This window comes from Drosophila miranda, chromosome XL (genome assembly GCF_003369915.1).
Source record: "Drosophila miranda strain MSH22 chromosome XL, D.miranda_PacBio2.1, whole genome shotgun sequence".
Lineage (NCBI taxonomy): Eukaryota > Metazoa > Arthropoda > Insecta > Diptera > Drosophilidae > Drosophila > Drosophila miranda.
The window spans coordinates 3,668,355-3,689,383 of record NC_046673.1 but is presented as its reverse complement, the minus strand read 5'-3'; the positions used below and the strand labels follow the sequence as shown (position 1 = coordinate 3,689,383).

The following is a 21,029-nucleotide window of genomic DNA, read 5'->3' as shown; positions in this document are numbered from 1 at the left end:
GCGGGCAAACGCAGTCGCATTCGCAATGGATTCTTTGTGTCCGCTGTCGTTTCATCATCATCATCCTTGCCTACCTCCCCTTCGCCAAAGGACAAAAAGAGAGTCCCGCTTTCCCTTTGGCCTCGCCTCGTCCGCCCTCCTCGCTGCAGCACTTCCCCCCTGTGTATCCTTGTGCTCCTTTTGTTTGGGGGCGCTGCACGCCTCGTTATGCACAAACAAAGCGTTTTCGCTTCCATTTAGCAGCAAATTAGAAGCTGATGCTTTGAGGTCCTGCCACGTCCCCAAAAGGTGGTGGGATGCTGACAGAAGATGGGTGGAGATGGGGCAGCTCTCAGGCAGCTCAGGTGGGAAGCATGTGATAGCCGCATGGGATGGCGCTGAGCCACCAAAACGAAAACTGAATAAAAAACTTGCAAAAAAGATTACATTGCGAATTAATTAACAGTAAATAAAAGTGCTCCCTCCCCCACATGTGTGCGTGTGTGTTACATGTCGTGTGTTGTGTGTGTAATTTTAATCACTAAATCGCAGAGAGAGAGAGAGAGAGAGATAGAGAGAGACAGAAAGATAACTGCAAAAGAGGAAGGATGGGATCCTCGGGATGAGGACCAGCAGCACCACCATCAGTAGCAGCTGCCACAGCAATGAAGGCTGATTAATTTCAGAACATTTCATGATGGCCAGAAACTTTGACCCGGGCATATAACGGTTTATGGCATGACCCTTCGATGATACTCGTAACAACCACAAGCTCATTGTACTGGGGCTGGGGCCGGGGCCGGGCACTTTGTGCACTGAGAGAACTGAGAGTACAGTACAACCTACTAACTATTAATATCATGACCTACGAAAGGAGGAATGTATTTTAGGTTGAAACCACAGTTACACGGGTGGCATAATGGTGTGGTGCCGAAATGGCAGCGCTCGACGACACATTCTGACTGATTTGTCTGTCTCTCTCGCACGCACTCTTCGTCGTATCGTTCAATGTTAGCGCCGTCTGCCGGAGGAGAGCCATGATGACTAAGTATCGGGTATGCACGGCAGCAGCAGCCACAACTAATTTACAATTTCCAAACTTGCATTAATCGCGCATTCTCATCTGATTTTGCTGCAGACCCTCAGGTATTACAAGAATAAGTCTAATGGCTGTAATTATTACCATCCTGTAATACTTTTACCATATTTTGCTTCATCACAAATAAAATCACAAATATCGCAGTCACAAAATCGTCTGAGTTTTCTGCATTTTTGCGCGGACTTAGCATAGAACTCATACAGTGCCTTACTTGCCCCTTCTAAAAATTCAGTTGATCGGCCCTACATATTGTGCTAAAAATCGTTGTGTCAGACATATGTACATATATCGAGGATTATTTGTGAAATATCTTGTAGCTTATCGATATACGTGCCATCACAAATCGCCATTACAAAGCAATCCGGGGCCATTTTCAAGTTTTTTGTGCTCTCAGTGCTGACAAAATGATGAACCATAATGATAATTGACAAGGCCGATAATGAGAACGATAATGATGACGATGGCTGGTGCTGCTGATGAGCTTGAAAATATCTTCGTACCTTCCTCTCCTTTTGTACCCCAGTTAATATCTTCTCATGCCCCATCTGAGGCTGTTGTTAAGGCATTATCGTTCACTTGGGCATCATTGATAACAAATGTTGGCCCATTAATCGAGGCATTTGCTTAGTGTTGCTGTTGCTAAGAGGGCCTGATTAAGTCGGCACACAGATACAGATGCAGGCACAGGGACACACACACACACATCCACATCCACATCCATATGTGGAGAGGATCGAATGTGTGTTAAACTTTTTTATGCCTTCAGGCCTTATTTAATAATTGAACAATAAAGAACGAACGGCATTAAGTAATTTGTGTCGGTTAAGTCATAAAACTGACACACTCACACCCATAAAAAAACACTCTCTAAGTGCAAACACACACAGATACGCACACACAGACACACTTATGTATATGTATATGCATAAATTGTTAATTCTGTGCGCAAGTTTAATGAGTCGTTGGCATGAAAATTTCAAGTTTATTGCAAGCCCCAATAAATTTTGGCCTGCGTGCCTGAGCTGAGCATTGAACTTAAGCGCCAGGAACTTTTCCTCCTTTCCTGTTTCCAACTTTTAGCTTCAGCACCCCATTCTCACCACACCCCACCCCACACCACCCCACACCACCCCACACCACCCCACCCCACCCCTGGATGAGCCATTGATTCATGTTAATTAAATGTGACAAAAGTTGAGGAACTTTTCCTGGCTTTTTGCCTCTGGCTGCTCCTTTGTATCCTCCACTGCACACAATTTTCATTTGGCCATGTTGCGGTTACTTTATTGCCACTTTCCTTTTACCCCTTGTACCCGCCCTTACCGGCCTTACCGCCCTACCACATCGTCCTCGTCCTCCTCCTCCTCCTCCTCCTCCTCCTCTTACAACACACATCTCCACTATAATGTGCGACATTTTCGATTGCGATCATCAGGCCAAAATGTTGCATAGGAAAAGTTTTTTCGCTTTTAATTAGAAATCGAATCGAATCCGCAAGCTGTCGAAGTTTTATCTATTCCCTGATATCGCTGGCTCCAGCAGGGGCTCAGCGGGGGCTCAGCGGGGATGGAGCTTGAGGATGACCGGCTGCACTGGCACGGAATCCATATTGAGCTCAAAGCCCAGTCTCGGTAGGATTGCGACTTGGACTTGGGCTTGCTGTGCTCCCATCAGGGAAAAGTTCATGCAACGATTGGCCATCGGCAACGTAATCCCAATTGGATGGTGGAGCTAGTGAGAGTAGGAAACGGAAACGGAAAGAGAAACAAAAAGGAGAAGCCACTCATTCCGGTGCTGGATTAGCAACATTTTCTTGCTGAAAACTAAAATCTTTTGCAATGAAGTTTCCATCTCAAACTTTATGATATCGATGGTCCAAAAATTCTCTCTGTTTTTGTGTGCTTTTCCAACACTGGTGAACGAAATGTCACCTGCGCTTGCTACCACCAGATTCCAAGTCCAATCTAGACTGCTAGACATATGTATATACCATAAGACACAACGATAAACTACAGTTAGTAGCCGCCTACACAGTGCTATCAGTCAATGCCTAGCACTTATCTGACAGTTTTATCATATTGGGTGTTCAAACTGGACGGTTAACACAGGTATCTTTGACAGCATAAAATCTATGAGACTGTGTATATCTATGGTCTGCATAGATCCGTCCGTACATACGGATACACGGCCTAGGATTAGATGGGCGGGGCACTTTTTCAGAGTTATATTGACTTACTGGAGAGGTATACAGGAGGGGTTTACTTTACCTTGCCATCGACCATGTTCAGGAGATTTTCGCAGCCGTAACGCTCTGAGCAACTGCCACTTCCACCTCCTTTGGACTGCACAATTTGCATGTCTCGTTTCCTTCGATTCCCCATCATTCTGCACTCTCACGGACTTTATTTTCGTCAATCAATTTGCATACTGTCTGCGTACAACGTGGACCGTGAAATCTCCCCCAAAAACTGCGCGACTAACTTCGGGCAATCATCTTGAGCCCAGTCATATCTTAGTCCCTGACCTTCCCACCCCTTCTAACGCTAACGTTCCCATTGCTATCGTCTTCCATCTGCATCTTCCAGTGGAGAGTTGCCCGCTGTCTGTTGTTTCAACTTCAATTAAAAACTTTAAAGGATTAAGCCTCGGCTTCCACGACTTGCCTTGGTATATTTTTGTTGTGCTGTGCAGACCGGAAAGAAGAAAGAAAGTCCCTATGAGATTCCGTTGTTGAGGTGTACTGCATTTCGCCAGATGGCTGAAAATCAAAAAGTCACAAGCGTCCTTCCCTCCCTACTGAAGTGAGGTGAGGAGAGCTAATGTAATGAAATACCACCAATTTGTACACTTATTTTGTAGTTTTTAGTTTTTATTAAAGTATAAGAAACCAAAACGAAAGTTAGATAAAATCATCGTATGCCATCGTATTGGCACCTACCAGTGTGTACCACTGTACTGCTTGGTAGCCTTGCTCGAAGGCCTGCATTACTTTCTGATGGTCATTCAGCGCAACTAGGAAAATGTTTTTTCAATGCCGTGCTTGAGCTCCAATACGAGTCGCTCGTTTTCGCAGCATTTCCCCAGCTTTTTGATTAGTTCGGATTTCTGGGCGTTCAAAATATTCGCGGTTTTCGCACGCTCCTCCATAATAGTTTTCTTTAGACAATCGACCTCGTTCAGACGCTGCTCCAGCTCGTCGCGAACCCCAAAATAGCTGCGAAGCAGGCATTGATACTTGTCCTCTGCCTTTCCCATATGCGAAGAAGAATTCATCATTTGATCGCCACAGCGCCGCTCTATCTGCTCGGTGTGCTCGTGGGTGATCCCAGTCGAAGTCGATGGCAGCTCAGTACTACCACTGACACGCTGGAGCTCCATGATTTGAATCTCAGCGTTTCTAATATCATTCAGTTTTCCATTCAGACATTTGCTACAATTCGCCGCCGGAGCCTTTTCGCCCTTCTCTCGACCAATTTGTTCCTCCAAGTCCTGCAGCTCTTTCCGATGACTGTCCTTCTCTGTCTTCAGCTTTTTGGCCAGCTGCTCTGCATTGGTTTTGACGATTTGCATGCTTCGCTCGAGATTGGTGTGTTGTTCGCGCTGCGAAAGTAAAGTAGTGATCCTAGGCTGGGGTCAGTCTCAGTCTGCCCAGGGTCACCTACAGTTTATTTGTAAGTTGCTGAGACGTTGAGACTGGGGGGGGGAGGCGGGTCGTTGGCGCAGGGATCGCCGAGCCGCCGTCAACGACGGGGCCTTCGGGAGAAATTAGGGAGGGGGGGGGGGGAAAGCGGCGTTGGGCCGGGCGGCGCGAAACTCACCCGAGACGCTGCACTCCCCGACTTCAGCAGGGTAAGACCCCTGTTGCCAAGGTCGAAGTGGGCCGCGGGTCCGGGGAGGTGAAGGAAAAGGATGAGGGGGGGCGCCTCTGTCGAAACGCGTACCACTTCTCACTCCAGCAGGGTAAAACCCTGTTGCCAGAGTCAGAGCGGGAGCGTAGTGACCGAGAACAGTCAGGAAAACGGGTGGGGAGGGGGTGGAGAGATGACCGCAGTCGGTGGTCCGACCAGAGAAAATAAATGGAAGCCAACGCGTTCTTAATTCTATGATCGAAGTTTTATTAGATTGGTTCCCCTCGCACTCCCTCCTACTCCTACTACTACCTTGGCCAGCGGCCAGCTCACCCGCGGATCCGGCGCCTGTGTTCCCGCAGCTCCTCCATGCTTTTCTCTCCTCTCTGACGCGCGGCCGTTCAACACTCTTTTTTTTCTCTTCACTTCGATGTCCGCGACGTTCCGTCTTCGCTCACTTCCCAGAATCGACTCCCTCTCTCGCTACGGTCGCTCGACGTTCTCGCCACGCCTCGCGCTCGTTTTCGGGCCAACGGGACTTTTCCGAAAGAGCTCCGCTCTGCTGCCGGCTGAGCATGGCTCCCTCTCCTCGCCGTCTTCTTTGCGGTTGTTCCGTGTGAGCTGGCCGTTTGGCGGGATTTCGGCTATGCAAAACATAACTAGCTTATTTACTACTATAGCATATGGTTGTGAGTAATCCAATTATTAATATTATTATTATTATTCTTGTTACTATGTGAGGGTCCCAGTATGGGTCCTCACACCCTCTCCTTACTTCGGGGGGCCCGTGAGCGAATAGTCACTTTGCTCGTCTTGCTGATGTGGACCTGGAAGAAGGTGTTGTCCGCCTCTGCCAAGAATCGGACATCTTTACGCCGCGGGTTGACGAGTTGTGCCAGGAGCCGGGCTTTCAGGGTGTCTGGCAGCCGGCCGTCGGGCGTACGTACTCTCCAATCCGCCTCCCCAGTCACCCAACGAACGGCTGGGTTGGGGGTCGACGTTTCTGGTATCTCCGGACGGCCGCCCTCGGGATGTAGGATGGCGTCCAGATCGCAGGCGTCCGGTAGCTCTGCGTCTTCGGTGGCGATGTCTTCGGGACGCAGGATGGCGTCAAAGTTGCTGACGGCCGGTAGTCCTGCATCTTCGGTGGCGATGTCTTCGGGACGCAGGATGGCGTCAAAGTTGCTGACGGCCGGTAGTCCTGCATCTTCGGGGGCGATGTCCAACCCGTCTATCCGTTCGAGAAGGTTGAGCGTATCAAGGGCCCCGAAGAGTGCCGGAAGCGGTGGCTCTTCCCAGCGGAGCACCTCTTTTTCGAACTCCGTCGGCTCGAATTGCTGGCGGTATCCGCGTGCGGTGGCACCTGGCAGCCCGTCAGGGATAGTGATGGCCTCTGCCCCCTCGTCGGGGCTCGGACCCGGAGCGGTGTAGTCGGCTGCTTCTCCTACGGTGGCGTGTCCAGGGCCCTGCGCGTGGTCTTCGGCGACCTGGTCGGGGTTGACCTGGCTGGGGCCCTGAGCATGGGTGAACGTGGCTCTGGCGGCGTTGCCAGGGCTTGGGTCCCTGTACGTCTGGGCCACGTCTCCTGTAATATTGACGTGATCGGGGTCTGAATCGTGCCCCTCGATGATCTGGTCGATGCGGGGCCAGCTTACGACGTCGCCGCATAAATTTTCCCAGCTGAGGACCTCTGGGTGGACTTGGAATTCTCGTGGAGTGGGGCGAAGAATCAGTTCCTCGATGATCTCCCAGTCGACTGGGGGCTCCGGCCTGGCTTTCGTCGTAGTTCTCCGACGGCGGGGGTCTCTCGCATTCGATGAGCTGTGAATAGGCATGGACTTGTTGACTACAGGCAAGAAATACTTTGATACTCTATGAGTGCGGCGGAGCGGTTATAGACTTAATGAGAATCTCCAAAATGTCGGCCTTGGTTGGTCCCTTCGGTACAATCACGGTTGCGGTTTGCCCTTGAAGGAACAGTCACGCCCACTTCGTTTGGTGCGTCGTTCTTCGAAGGATGTCCGGGTCCCGGAAGCGGATGTGTCCAGGAGAAGCGGCCACGCACGCCTCGTTCGGTGCGTCGTTCCTCGCAGGATATCCGGGTTCCTGAAGCGGATGGGTCCAGGAGAAGCAGCCACGCACGCCTCGTTCGGTGCGTCGTTCCTCGCAAGATATCCGGGTTCCCGAAGCGGATGTGTCCAGGAGGAGCAGCCACGCACGCCTCGTTCGGTGCGTCGTTCCTCGCAAGATATCCGGGTTCCTGATTGGTTTCGTCTCTGTGTATCCGGGGTGTCAGCATCGTCGTGGCGGTTTGAGTAGATCTGCGTTGTAATCAAGATTGTTGTATATTGGTTCGGTCAGGGTCGTCTTCACTGTCCGTCCTGATCTGGTCGGTCTTTTCGTCATCTTCGTCGATGGTCGGGTAGAACGCCTTCAGGTCGTTCAAACTGGCTGATCGCTGCTTACGTCCGTTTAGAACCTGTAATCGGACGAGATTCGGAGAGAGAAACTTGGTCACCCGGTATGGTCCCTCGAATTTCGTGGCCAACTTGGAGGCGAAGCCTTCGGCTGCTTTGGACAGAGTGTGGCGACGTAACATCACTTGGGATCCAATAGCCGGTTTCCATTCCCTACGGCGGAGGTTGTAATGTCGTTTTTGCTCTTCTGATGCTTTGTCGCAGTTTGTTTTTGCGATTTCGAACACCTCTCTCATCTGTCGTGCCCTGGTCTCCGGGTCGGCGATGCTAGTTCCCGTTCCTGGCGTAACCTCGTCGTACAAGGCGCCTGGCAGTCTTGGCTCGCGACCTTGGATCAAAAACGCGGGGCTGAATCGCGTCGAATCGGACACGCTTGAGTTGATCGCGAGCGTGATTTCTGGCAAGAGCTCGTCCCAAGTGTTCTGTTTTCCGTCGATGTATTGCGCCACCATCGTTTTAATTGTTCTGTTCGCGCGTTCTGTTGGATTTTGTTGGGGAGTGTACGGGGCAGTATGCTGAAGTTCCATCCCTAGCCTTTTGCAGAATCCTTTGAACGATCGGCTGGTAAACTGTGCCCCATTGTCGCAAACGAAGGTACGAGGGGTACCAAAGCGGCTTAGGATTCTTTCTCGGAATGATCTTTCCAGGTGTGGCGTAGTTGCCTTGCGTAGAGGCACCAGTTCGACCCACTTACTAAATGCGTCGAAGAAAACCAGGAGGACGGTGTTTCCATGTTTGGAGCGGGGCAACGGCCCAACAAAGTCGGCGCATAACACGCTGAAGGGTTCGTCAACTTGTCTGGTGAACATTTTCCCCGCCGGTTTGAACTGGCTCACCTTGTATTTTTGGCACACTACGCATTGGCGAACGTATCTGGCGACTTCTCGGAACAGGCCTGGCCAGTAGTACTTTTGGGCGACTCGTGTGCTTGTTTTTCGGATTCCTAGATGTCCGGCCGTCGGGTGGTCATGGCATTCTTTTAGTACGCGTCGTCTATGTTCTGCAGCGACGCAGAGTTTCCATGGGGTGGAGTCTTCTTCTTCGGGCACGGTGTGCAGGCGCCGATACAGTTGTCCACTCTCGCTTCGGTAGTCTTCATATTTGCCCGGCTGCTGCCTGATTCTCGCCAACATTTTCCTGATCCACTTGCACTGTGACTCCTCCTCCAGAGCTTGATGTAGTAACTCCAATGGTTGGCGGGAAAGTGCATCTGCTACCACGTTCTGCTTCCCTCGGCGATAGCGAATATCGAATTGATATTGCTGCAGCTCCAAAGCCCAACGTGCTATCCGTCCAGTGGGGTTGTCGATCGAGTTGATCCATTTGAGGGCGAGATGGTCCGTGATCACGTCAAATCGGTATCCTTCCAAGTAACAGCGCAGCTTGCGGATTGACCACACTATTGCCAAGCATTCCTTCTCAGTAACGGAGTAGTTCTCCTCGGCTTTGGACAAGCGTCGACTCGCGTAGGCTATTACTCGTTCCTCGTCCCTTATCTTTTGTGTAAGGACGGCTCCTAATCCTTGTTCGCTAGCGTCGGTTTGCAATGAGAATTTTTCAGAAAAATCAGGGCAGGCGAGGACCGGCGCTTCGGTTAACCTGATCTTCAACTCCTCGAAGGCTTTCTCCTGTTCTTCCGACCATTTCCATTGCCGATCTTTCCTTAACAACGCCGTCATGGGTTCTACTATTTCGGAAAAGTTGGGTACAAACCGCCGGTACCAGGAGGCCATACCGATGCATCGGCGAAGTTCCTTGACACCTGCCGGAGGTTTCAGGTTGCGCACTGCGGCGATCTTGTCAGGATCCGTGTGTATGCCGTTCCCGCTGATGACGTGTCCTAAATACTTCAGTCTGCGTTTGAAGAAGCTGCATTTGTCCTTGTTGAGTCGAAGATTAGCCTTGCGCAGCCGCTGTAGAACTGTCCCAAGATGCCGCATGTGGTCCTCCACGGTGTGCCCGATGACGATAATGTCATCAAGATAGGCGAATGCGTGTGGTTCCATGTCGGGGCCAATCACGCTATCCAGTGCTCGCTGGAAGGTCGCGCCGGCGGAGTGAAGGCCAAAAGGCATCACTTTCCAGTGAAACAACCCGCGGCCCGGCACGGTGAACGCCGTGCACTCGCGGCTGGTTGGGGCAAGCGGAATTTGCCAGTAGCCGCTCTTCAGGTCCAGGGTCGATATGTACCTGGCATCTCTCAGCTGTTCCAATATGTGGTGAATCCTGGGGAGGGGATACGCGTCGGGGATTGATCGCGCGTTCAACTGTCGGAAGTCTATGCACATCCTGATGTCACCTGTTTTCTTGCCCACGAGGACAATTGGGGCGCTATGTGGACTCTTCGAAGGTTCAATCTGCCCTTCCTTAAGCAGTTCGTCGACCTGTTTATTAATGACGGCTTGCATAGCGGGGTTTTTTGGATAATAACGTTGTTTTATAGGCTTGTTGTCGCGCATCACGATGGTGTGTTCTGCAATGGGGGACACTCCGCTGAGGCCGTCGAATTGTTTCAGTTCCTGTTGCAACCATTCGGTGATCCGGGGTTCCAGGGGTTCGTCGTCTTCGGGCTCGAATCCAGGGGCCAAAACGTCGGGCAATTGGGATATACTCACGGTGGCCACTGTTGCTCCCTGTGTCCGTTCCCTGGTGCGCCTACGGCGGGGCCCGTTGTCGCCGATGCCGGGCTCGAATCGCACTCGTTTCTTGGATCGCTGCTGTACCTCGTGTACCCGGAAGGGGTTTTTCAGCATGGCTCTGTGGTCGAGGCCGGGGAGCGCCGATGTCCATCCGGGTTGGTATCCTGCCGGGGTCGAGACCTCGCCCGAATTCCTAGAATTCCTTGAAGAAACGGCCACGCACGTCTCGTTTGGTACGTCGTCCCTCGCAAATTTTCCCCACCTCATCATCATGGATCCCAGGGGATCGGCCACGCGCTCCTCGTTCGGCACGTCGTTCCTCGTCGGTTCTTGATGCTGGGCGACCCGGTCTCGGCTGAGATTCGTAGGTTGATCCAGGCGGGCTGGGGATCCTATGTCTTGAGTCCTGGTATCATGGCTGTGTTTAAATTGCAGGCGCAAGGGGACTCCTCCACACTGCAGGGTCGCGTCTATTCCGCATAGGAAATCCATCCCGAGGAGGACGTCATCCAGCACGTCTTTCATTACTAGCACCGGCATCTTTACTTGTTGATCTCCTAGTCGTATGTCTGCCATCAGCGCCTGAGTCAATTCCCGGAGGGACCCATCCGCCAATCTGATCGTCGTTCGCACCATCGCTATACTCTGTCCGTTGTCCAGCTCCAGGGCTTTGCGTTCGCTAACGAAGCTCCGTGTGGCGCCTGTGTCCAGAGTAGCGAGTAGGTCCTCTCCTTCCATGGTTACTTGCGCGCGAATTCGTCCTCTCTCCAGCCGCAGGGTTCCCTTTACTGCCTCGGGGTGGGATTGGCGGTCTTCGCCCGGTCCCCTGCCGAGTGAAGCGCCTGTCCGTTTCCCGACGAATTCCTGCGACAGCATTCGATGGTGCGTAGCCCGCGACGGCCGCAGTCCCAGCAGTACAAGACTTGGGGCTGTTTACACTCCCTGGAAAAGTGCCCGGCCCCGCCGCAGTTCCTACAAGCATGCTGCACGTCGATTATGGGGTCGGCGTCTTGGAGGATGGTTCCATTCCTGACATCCGGCTGCTGCGAGTCCGTCGACCAATCCCTCACCTGGGTTCTATCGTGCCGGAGATCCTGTGTCCTCGCGGCCGCGTGATTCCTTGGTCCTCGTTGACCAGCCGTTGGCCCTAAAGTTTCCCGCGGATGGGTGTCTCGTGCTTGGTTCGCGTAGCCCGTGAGCTCCGACGGTCCCTTGTTACGCGTCACCTCGAAGTTCACAACCAGTTGCGTTAATTCGGAGAGAGAATCAAAATCTTTTCGTCTCGTAAACAACTGGTATTCCGGGAGCATGTTATCGTATATCCTTTCCAATTCCTGAGCCTCGGTGTATCCCGCGCGCTGCATCATTAGTCGAATGTCCACGAGGTACGTTTTAAACGCTTCTTTTGGTCGTTGAAAATGGGTTCGGATCTCGTCTTCTAGCCGTTGAAAGTACCGGGGAGGCAAAAAAAACTCTGAAAACTCTTTGCGAAAGGTCTCCCATGGTTCTCCACTAAGGCGGCTCGTTCGAAACCAACTCTCGGCCCGACCGGTCAACAACACGAGGATTCCTTGTGATAAGTGGCGTAGATCTATCTTATAAGTGGCTGCCCTCTCTTGCACGTGCTCCAGGAAACTTAACGGATCGCCGGACCCATCAAACACGATTCCCCAGCGGACCATTTTCTCGGTGATCGCAGCGTTAAAATGCTCTTCGTTCCAGGTGGACCCCTTCGTTGGTGGGTCCTTGCTACCGTGCAGGTTTCTCTGCGCGGCACCGACGTCGATGCCATGGAGTAGGCTCTCTGCCGGCACAGCGGATCCCGACGCCACGATACTACGGCTACTGGCGGGTACGACATCATACGCAGCCGGGGGATGGGGTTGTAGGTGAAGAGGCGCGAGTGTAGAAGGGCGGGGAGAAAGTGGTTTAACCTCTGGAGTCACGGCGACTCCGTACTGGGCCTCCAATTCCTCCAACCGAGAACGCGCCGTACTTGGTAAATCGGCCGAGTTTGCGAAGGTCGCGAGTCGACGTCTCAACTCTTCGACAGTTCCAGCGCTGTCTAACCCAAGCTCCGCGGTAATCATCTCCAACTCGTTCTTGCGCCTGACCGAAATCCACTTGACTCCCATGTTGAGTTGGTCCGGGTCACTGTTGCTGCACGTGGTCTACGATCAAATGTCTGGAGCGTCGCCCGAGGAGTCGAAAAACGTAGCTAAGGACGCGGCGAAAGACGGGGCTCTGAATCCTTAAACGGCGAGGACGCGTGCGAGGCTATTCGGTAGTGAATTACCGGTGGGCCGTCTTGGTCGTGGGCCTGGACACGGGGGCTGGAAATTAACACGCGCTTGTTCAGGGGTACTTCAGTCGTTGGTTTCTGCAGGATTGTTCCGGTTAGAATCCGTTGGTTCGTGTTCAGTTTCGGGGGGGAGCGCGAGGTGGACAGAAGACGCGGGGATCGCTGTCTTTCGCACGTTGTATGCTGCGGGATAGGGACCACTGTATGCTGCGGGATAAGGACCACTGTATTTTGCGCGTTGTGTACTGATCGAAGGCAGGGGATCACTCTGTTTCACACGTTGTATGTTTGACCGAATGCTGAGGATGACTGTCTCTTGCGTTGTATACAACCCGGCTTATATTGGGTCTGGCTGAACGGCCGAGCCTCTGCCGACGTCGACGTCTCGGAGTCGGCCGAGAACACCACGCGAGAGAGCCGCGGGCGAATGGTTAGGTAAATAGTCGAAGATCGGGGGGTGCGGGTAGTATGAGAAAGGGATAATTTCATGTATTATACTCGTGGGTCGTTCGGCTCATGCCCGCCGCCGACGCCCAGAACTGTTCTCCGGTCTTCACCCCCTCTCTCCCCACTGAGATGTAACAGAGGTCTGGCTGCCCTTGGCTCTTTCCCCACTGTACCGGGCGCTATGATCCCGCATGGTTTTGCCTGAGGATAACGGGGACCACCGAATTTTCGTTCTGCTTTGCGTGCTGCTTCGTCGCTGGTGTTTCGCTTGGATTTTTTTTTTTTCTCTTTCTGCTGGACATGGGAAGGGCATCACTATGCTTTGCTTGGCTGCGGGCTGTACTTTCATTCTGTCGTTTTCCTCTCTCATTTCCTCTTTCCCGTTCTCTCCTCTTCATTTGCCGACGGCTAACGGGGATTGTACAGCTTTTCAGCCACGCTTTGCTCGCTGCTGGCCTGTACCTTCGTATCGTATTTTCTTATTGATACCCTATAAATTTCTCCTCGGTTTGATGCGGCGCTACCTACGCGATCTACTTGTGGATCTTTAGGCCACGAAGGGTGAAATCCCCCCAGAAAACTATCGTTTGAATTGTCTCAACAGTCCCTGCTCGGGCGCCATCTGTAAAGTAGTGATCCTAGGCTGGGGTCAGTCTCAGTCTGCCCAGGGTCACCTACAGTTTATTTGTAAGTTGCTGAGACGTTGAGACTGGGGGGGGAGGCGGGTCGTTGGCGCAGGGATCGCCGAGCCGCCGTCAACGACGGGGCCTTCGGGAGAAATTAGGGAGGGGGGGGGGGAAAGCGGCGTTGGGCCGGGCGGCGCGAAACTCACCCGAGACGCTGCAACATGAAAATTCAGCAGGGTAAAACCCCTGTTGCCAAGGTCGAAGTGGGCCGCGGGTCCGGGGAGGTGAAGGAAAAGGATGAGGGGGGCGCCTCTGTCGAAACGCGTACCACTTCTCACTCCAGCAGGGTAAAACCCTGTTGCCAGAGTCAGAGCGGGAGCGTAGTGACCGAGAACAGTCAGGAAAACGGGTGGGGAGGGGGTGGAGAGATGACCGCAGTCGGTGGTCCGACCAGAGAAAATAAATGGAAGCCAACGCGTTCTTAATTCTATGATCGAAGTTTTATTAGATTGGTTCCCCTCGCACTCCCTCCTACTCCTACTACTACCTTGGCCAGCGGCCAGCTCACCCGCGGATCCGGCGCCTGTGTTCCCGCAGCTCCTCCATGCTTTTCTCTCCTCTCTGACGCGCGGCCGTTCAACACTCTTTTTTTTCTCTTCACTTCGATGTCCGCGACGTTCCGTCTTCGCTCACTTCCCAGAATCGACTCCCTCTCTCGCTACGGTCGCTCGACGTTCTCGCCACGCCTCGCGCTCGTTTTCGGGCCAACGGGACTTTTCCGAAAGAGCTCCGCTCTGCTGCCGGCTGAGCATGGCTCCCTCTCCTCGCCGTCTTCTTTGCGGTTGTTCCGTGTGAGCTGGCCGTTTGGCGGGATTTCGGCTATGCAAAACATAACTAGCTTATTTACTACTATAGCATATGGTTGTGAGTAATCCAATTATTAATATTATTATTATTATTCTTGTTACTATGTGAGGGTCCCAGTATGGGTCCTCACAAGCTCTCGGGCAACGTCGCGTAGCTTGCTTAGCTCATTGATGAGAACTTCACAATGACGTGAGAGTCGATACATCTCCGTTTTTGCTTCACGATGAAGTTCCATTGCTGCGTCCCCCTTCGCTGCCAAATTCAAGTTATCCTCCATCAGCTGATCACATTCCTGTTTGAGATTTTCATTGTCATGCCTCTGTCTCAGCTCTTCAACTTGCATCTTTTTGAGGTGATTGTCGCTCTCCTGACGGTGCTCTATTAGAGCATCCCGCTCTGCTATAATAGCCATTAGTCTCTCCCGAAGTCTCAAATAATATTTGCCATTTTGTTGCAGCTCTCCCAGTTCCTTTTGCATACACAAGATACAACTATCTAAACGCGTTTTCTTCTCCTGAAGCAGGTGCAGATTCCTGTCGCGCTCTTCCAGCAGGTTTTGCAGCTTGATAATTTTATCTGTATTCATCTGTATTGGGTTAGATATAATGTCACCTAGGCATTCGACGATACAGAGGGGAGTGCTGCAACCCTGAGGTCCCGAGCAAGTTTGATTTATCTGCAAGAGAGGACCCATCGAATTCAGCTCAGCTTGAATCTGATCGGCATGTTTCCTCAGGAGGGCAAAGGTGTGCTCAAACAATGCGATCTTGGCCTCCAACTCCTTAATGAACTGCTGGGGAATATTCTCTGGCTCAGGATGGTCGGCCAAGGCGAGACACCCCTGCAGCTCATTTATCTTGACATCGTTTTCCAGTTGCATGGCTCTAAAATCCGACTGCAGGGCGTTGTATCGCTCAGTCATATTCTCTAATTCAGCCTGTTTTCTGTCCAGCTGATCTGCGCCTCGGCTAAGTTTGTCCGTGAGCTGTTGACTCTGTACACGATGTTCCTCCAACTGTGCGACGGCCTGCTGTAGCTTTCCCTCCAGCCGGATATTGGTCTGCTCCAGACGTGTGTTTTCCTCCCGCAGCGTCTGCATGCTGTTCATCTGGTTCAAGCAAATCTTCTTCGCATCCACCAGTAGGTCGGCCGATCGCTGCTTCAATTGACATATTTGCTTCAGTGCCGCCTCTAAGATTGAGATGCACATCTGCTCCGCATCAAGGTTCTTTAGAATATCTGTATCTGCGATTTGCTGGGCTCCTGTGTTGGGCTCATGCTCCGGCAACTGACTCTTGCGCGGTGTATTCATGTCGATCCGTACACCATGCAACAAAAATAATCAAAAATAATAATAGTTTATTGTAAGTTAAAATTTTTTGTTATTTTCAAAATTTATTTAGTTACCGTTTTTAAGTTGAAGAATGAATGAATATTCGTTCTAGTCGATTGTAAATAATTCAAATTTTTGTTTAAGGCTCGGCCAGCCTGCTTTACTTTCTGCAAAATGTGAGGGTTTTTTGGAGAATATTAAATCAGATCTGATCTAGTATGATTAGTTTTGGAACTCGGAATATGGTGACTTTCTATAGCCTGTTTTCATATACGGGAATATTAGATTTGTGTAGATGTATGTAACAGCCAGAAGGAGGCGCTATAAGAGGCTGAGAAAACAAATGTACTTCCAAATAATGCCACGCCCCTAGTCCGTTCCTGCAAGAGGCGTGAATCTCTGGCATCCACTTGCATTTTGAAGATATTAAAAAATCGAAAACTTACAATCAGAAATATTTATTGAATATATTGCGACAAGATCAAATCATTATTATAGCCAAAATAAAGAAAACGATATCCGGTAACTGAATCCCCAAACCCGCGCTCGTTCTCTCTCTCTCTCTATATGTCTCTTACACACATTCTTCCTCGTCCAATGCGCGCCACCTGTCGGAATAAGCACTTGGTGGCACTTAACGGCACTTGGTGGAGATATATATAACTATATAACGCAATGTTCGGGATGGAAACCACTAAACAATATTCTATAATTCGAATCAAATCCATTAGGTGAAATTATACTATATTACCGTACCTCCGTCGTTGCTTCTGAGATGCGCGGACTGCCCTCTCCGTAGAAATAAATCTAACCCTTTTGCGAGCAGCGATAAAGGCCGTTGTTCTAGACAGCTGCTTCAATTCGTGGTGTTGTCCAAAGCGATACAAGTATATCGCTCTTAGGACTTTGAATGAAATTGTGTGAGAATAGGGACCACTCTTAGTCACAAGAGCAGCCTCAGCTTTTATATTTGTTGCAGTATCTGCTTCAAAATCAGCTGGCCATGATTTTCCTTTCATTTGGCTAGTCGCTTCTGTTAGAGAAATTTACTTTCTCTTGAACGTCTTGGCAATGACTCCGAGCCCTTGCACAACACACATCTCCACTATAATGTGCGACATTTTCGATTGCGATCATCAGGCCAAAATGTTGCATAGGAAAAGTTTTTTCGCTTTTAATTAGAAATCGAATCGAATCCGCAAGCTGTCGAAGTTTTATCTATTCCCTGATATCGCTGGCTCCAGCAGGGGCTCAGCGGGGGCTCAGCGGGGATGGAGCTTGAGGATGACCGGCTGCACTGGCACGGAATCCATATTGAGCTCAAAGCCCAGTCTCGGTAGGATTGCGACTTGGACTTGGGCTTGCTGTGCTCCCATCAGGGAAAAGTTCATGCAACGATTGGCCATCGGCAACGTAATCCCAATTGGATGGTGGAGCTAGTGAGAGTAGGAAACGGAAACGGAAAGAGAAACAAAAAGGAGAAGCCACTCATTCCGGTGCTGGATTAGCAACATTTTCTTGCTGAAAACTAAAATCTTTTGCAATGAAGTTTCCATCTCAAACTTTATGATATCGATGGTCCAAAAATTCTCTCTGTTTTTGTGTGCTTTTCCAACACTGGTGAACGAAATGTCACCTGCGCTTGCTACCACCAGATTCCAAGTCCAATCTAGACTGCTAGACATATGTATATACCATAAGACACAACGATAAACTACAGTTAGTAGCCGCCTACACAGTGCTATCAGTCAATGCCTAGCACTTATCTGACAGTTTTATCATATTGGGTGTTCAAACTGGACGGTTAACACAGGTATCTTTGACAGCATAAAATCTATGAGACTGTGTATATCTATGGTCTGCATAGATCCGTCCGTACATACGGATACACGGCCTAGGATTAGATGGGCGGGGCACTTTTTCAGAGTTATATTGACTTACTGGAGAGGTATACAGGAGGGGTTTACTTTACCTTGCCATCGACCATGTTCAGGAGATTTTCGCAGCCGTAACGCTCTGAGCAACTGCCACTTCCACCTCCTTTGGACTGCACAATTTGCATGTCTCGTTTCCTTCGATTCCCCATCATTCTGCACTCTCACGGACTTTATTTTCGTCAATCAATTTGCATACTGTCTGCGTACAACGTGGACCGTGAAATCTCCCCCAAAAACTGCGCGACTAACTTCGGGCAATCATCTTGAGCCCAGTCATATCTTAGTCCCTGACCTTCCCACCCCTTCTAACGCTAACGTTCCCATTGCTATCGTCTTCCATCTGCATCTTCCAGTGGAGAGTTGCCCGCTGTCTGTTGTTTCAACTTCAATTAAAAACTTTAAAGGATTAAGCCTCGGCTTCCACGACTTGCCTTGGTATATTTTTGTTGTGCTGTGCAGACCGGAAAGAAGAAAGAAAGTCCCTATGAGATTCCGTTGTTGAGGTGTACTGCATTTCGCCAGATGGCTGAAAATCAAAAAGTCACAAGCGTCCTTCCCTCCCTACTGAAGTGAGGTGAGGAGAGCTAATGTAATGAAATACCACCAATTTGTACACTTATTTTGTAGTTTTTAGTTTTTATTAAAGTATAAGAAACCAAAACGAAAGTTAGATAAAATCATCGTATGCCATCGTATTGGCACCTACCAGTGTGTACCACTGTACTGCTTGGTAGCCTTGCTCGAAGGCCTGCATTACTTTCTGATGGTCATTCAGCGCAACTAGGAAAATGTTTTTTCAATGCCGTGCTTGAGCTCCAATACGAGTCGCTCGTTTTCGCAGCATTTCCCCAGCTTTTTGATTAGTTCGGATTTCTGGGCGTTCAAAATATTCGCGGTTTTCGCACGCTCCTCCATAATAGTTTTCTTTAGACAATCGACCTCGTTCAGACGCTGCTCCAGCTCGTCGCGAACCCCAAAATAGCTGCGAAGCAGGCATTGATACTTGTCCTCTGCCTTTCCCATATGCGAAGAAGAATTCATCATTTGATCGCCACAGCGCCGCTCTATCTGCTCGGTGTGCTCGTGGGTGATCCCAGTCGAAGTCGATGGCAGCTCAGTACTACCACTGACACGCTGGAGCTCCATGATTTGAATCTCAGCGTTTCTAATATCATTCAGTTTTCCATTCAGACATTTGCTACAATTCGCCGCCGGAGCCTTTTCGCCCTTCTCTCGACCAATTTGTTCCTCCAAGTCCTGCAGCTCTTTCCGATGACTGTCCTTCTCTGTCTTCAGCTTTTTGGCCAGCTGCTCTGCATTGGTTTTGACGATTTGCATGCTTCGCTCGAGATTGGTGTGTTGTTCGCGCTGCTCCTCGAGCTCTCGGGCAACGTCGCGTAGCTTGCTTAGCTCATTGATGAGAACTTCACAATGACGTGAGAGTCGATACATCTCCGTTTTTGCTTCACGATGAAGTTCCATTGCTGCGTCCCCCTTCGCTGCCAAATTCAAGTTATCCTCCATCAGCTGATCACATTCCTGTTTGAGATTTTCATTGTCATGCCTCTGTCTCAGCTCTTCAACTTGCATCTTTTTGAGGTGATTGTCGCTCTCCTGACGGTGCTCTATTAGAGCATCCCGCTCTGCTATAATAGCCATTAGTCTCTCCCGAAGTCTCGAATAATATTTGCCATTTTGTTGCAGCTCTCCCAGTTCCTTTTGCATACACAAGATACAACTATCTAAACGCGTTTTCTTCTCCTGAAGCAGGTGCAGATTCCTGTCGCGCTCTTCCAGCAGGTTTTGCAGCTTGATAATTTTATCTGTATTCATCTGTATTGGGTTAGATATAATGTCACCTAGGCATTCGACGATACAGAGGGGAGTGCTGCAACCCTGAGGTCCCGAGCAAGTTTGATTTATCTGCAAGAGAGGACCCATCGAATTCAGCTCAGCTTGAATCTGATCGGCATGTTTCCTCAGGAGGGCAAAGGTGTGCTCAAACAATGCGATCTTGGCCTCCAACTCCTTAATGAACTGCTGGGGAATATTCTCTGGCTCAGGATGGTCGGCCAAGGCGAGACACCCCTGCAGCTCATTTATCTTGACATCGTTTTCCAGTTGCATGGCTCTAAAATCCGACTGCAGGGCGTTGTATCGCTCAGTCATATTCTCTAATTCAGCCTGTTTTCTGTCCAGCTGATCTGCGCCTCGGCTAAGTTTGTCCGTGAGCTGTTGACTCTGTACACGATGTTCCTCCAACTGTGCGACGGCCTGCTGTAGCTTTCCCTCCAGCCGGATATTGGTCTGCTCCAGACGTGTGTTTTCCTCCCGCAGCGTCTGCATGCTGTTCATCTGGTTCAAGCAAATCTTCTTCGCATCCACCAGTAGGTCGGCCGATCGCTGCTTCAATTGACATATTTGCTTCAGTGCCGCCTCTAAGATTGAGATGCACATCTGCTCCGCATCAAGGTTCTTTAGAATATCTGTATCTGCGATTTGCTGGGCTCCTGTGTTGGGCTCATGCTCCGGCAACTGACTCTTGCGCGGTGTATTCATGTCGATCCGTACACCATGCAACAAAAATAATCAAAAATAATAATAGTTTATTGTAAGTTAAAATTTTTTGTTATTTTCAAAATTTATTTAGTTACCGTTTTTAAGTTGAAGAATGAATGAATATTCGTTCTAGTCGATTGTAAATAATTCAAATTTTTGTTTAAGGCTCGGCCAGCCTGCTTTACTTTCTGCAAAATGTGAGGGTTTTTTGGAGAATATTAAATCAGATCTGATCTAGTATGATTAGTTTTGGAACTCGGAATATGGTGACTTTCTATAGCCTGTTTTCATATACGGGAATATTAGATTTGTGTAGATGTATGTAACAGCCAGAAGGAGGCGCTATAAGAGGCTGAGAAAACAAATGTACTTCCAAATAATGCCACGCCCCTAGTCCGTTCCTGCAAGAGGCGTGAATCTCTGGCATCCACTTGCATTTTGAAGATATTAAAAAATCGAAAACTTACAATCAGAAATATTTATTGAATATATTGCGACAAGATCAAATCATTATTATAGCCAAAATAAAGAAAACGATATCCGGTAACTGAATCCCCAAACCCGCGCTCGTTCTCTCTCTCTCTCTATATGTCTCTTACACACATTCTTCCTCGTCCAATGCGCGCCACCTGTCGGAATAAGCACTTGGTGGCACTTAACGGCACTTGGTGGAGATATATATCTATATAACGCAATGTTCGGGATGGAAACCACTAAACAATATTCTATAATTCGAATCAAATCCATTAGGTGAAATTATACTATATTACCGTACCTCCGTCGTTGCTTCTGAGATGCGCGGACTGCCCTCTCCGTAGAAATAAATCTAACCCTTTTGCGAGCAGCGATAAAGGCCGTTGTTCTAGACAGCTGCTTCAATTCGTGGTGTTGTCCAAAGCGATACAAGTATATCGCT

General features: G+C 50.0%; 2 protein-coding genes across 2 annotated transcripts in view; one reads left to right on the top strand and one right to left on the bottom strand.

Annotated features, from left to right (window-relative positions):
* LOC108164758 (proteoglycan 4) overlaps positions 1-21,029 on the top strand; it is a 47,193-nt gene that overhangs the window by 8,105 nt on the left and 18,059 nt on the right. The gene's annotated exons all lie outside the window — the stretch shown is intronic.
* On the bottom strand, positions 3,927-20,227 carry LOC117186693 (myosin heavy chain, embryonic smooth muscle isoform-like). The gene is made up of 2 exons (XM_033387778.1): positions 18,887-20,227; positions 3,927-4,642 (listed from the first exon to the last, which is right to left on the bottom strand). Exons 1-2 carry the CDS (start codon positions 20,111-20,113, stop codon positions 4,091-4,093), a joined length of 1,779 nt encoding a protein of 592 aa, XP_033243669.1. The 5' UTR covers positions 20,114-20,227; the 3' UTR covers positions 3,927-4,090.

Bases quoted from the DNA above. Each gene is read 5' to 3' on its own strand.
- LOC117186693 (XM_033387778.1), bottom strand. From the start codon at position 20,113: ATGAATACACCGCGCAAGAGTCAGTTGCCGGAGCATGAGCCCAACACA. The intron at 4,643-18,886 runs ATCGTCAAAACC...CGAAGCATGCAA, and splicing joins ATCTCGAGCGAAGCATGCAA to ATCGTCAAAACCAATGCAGA.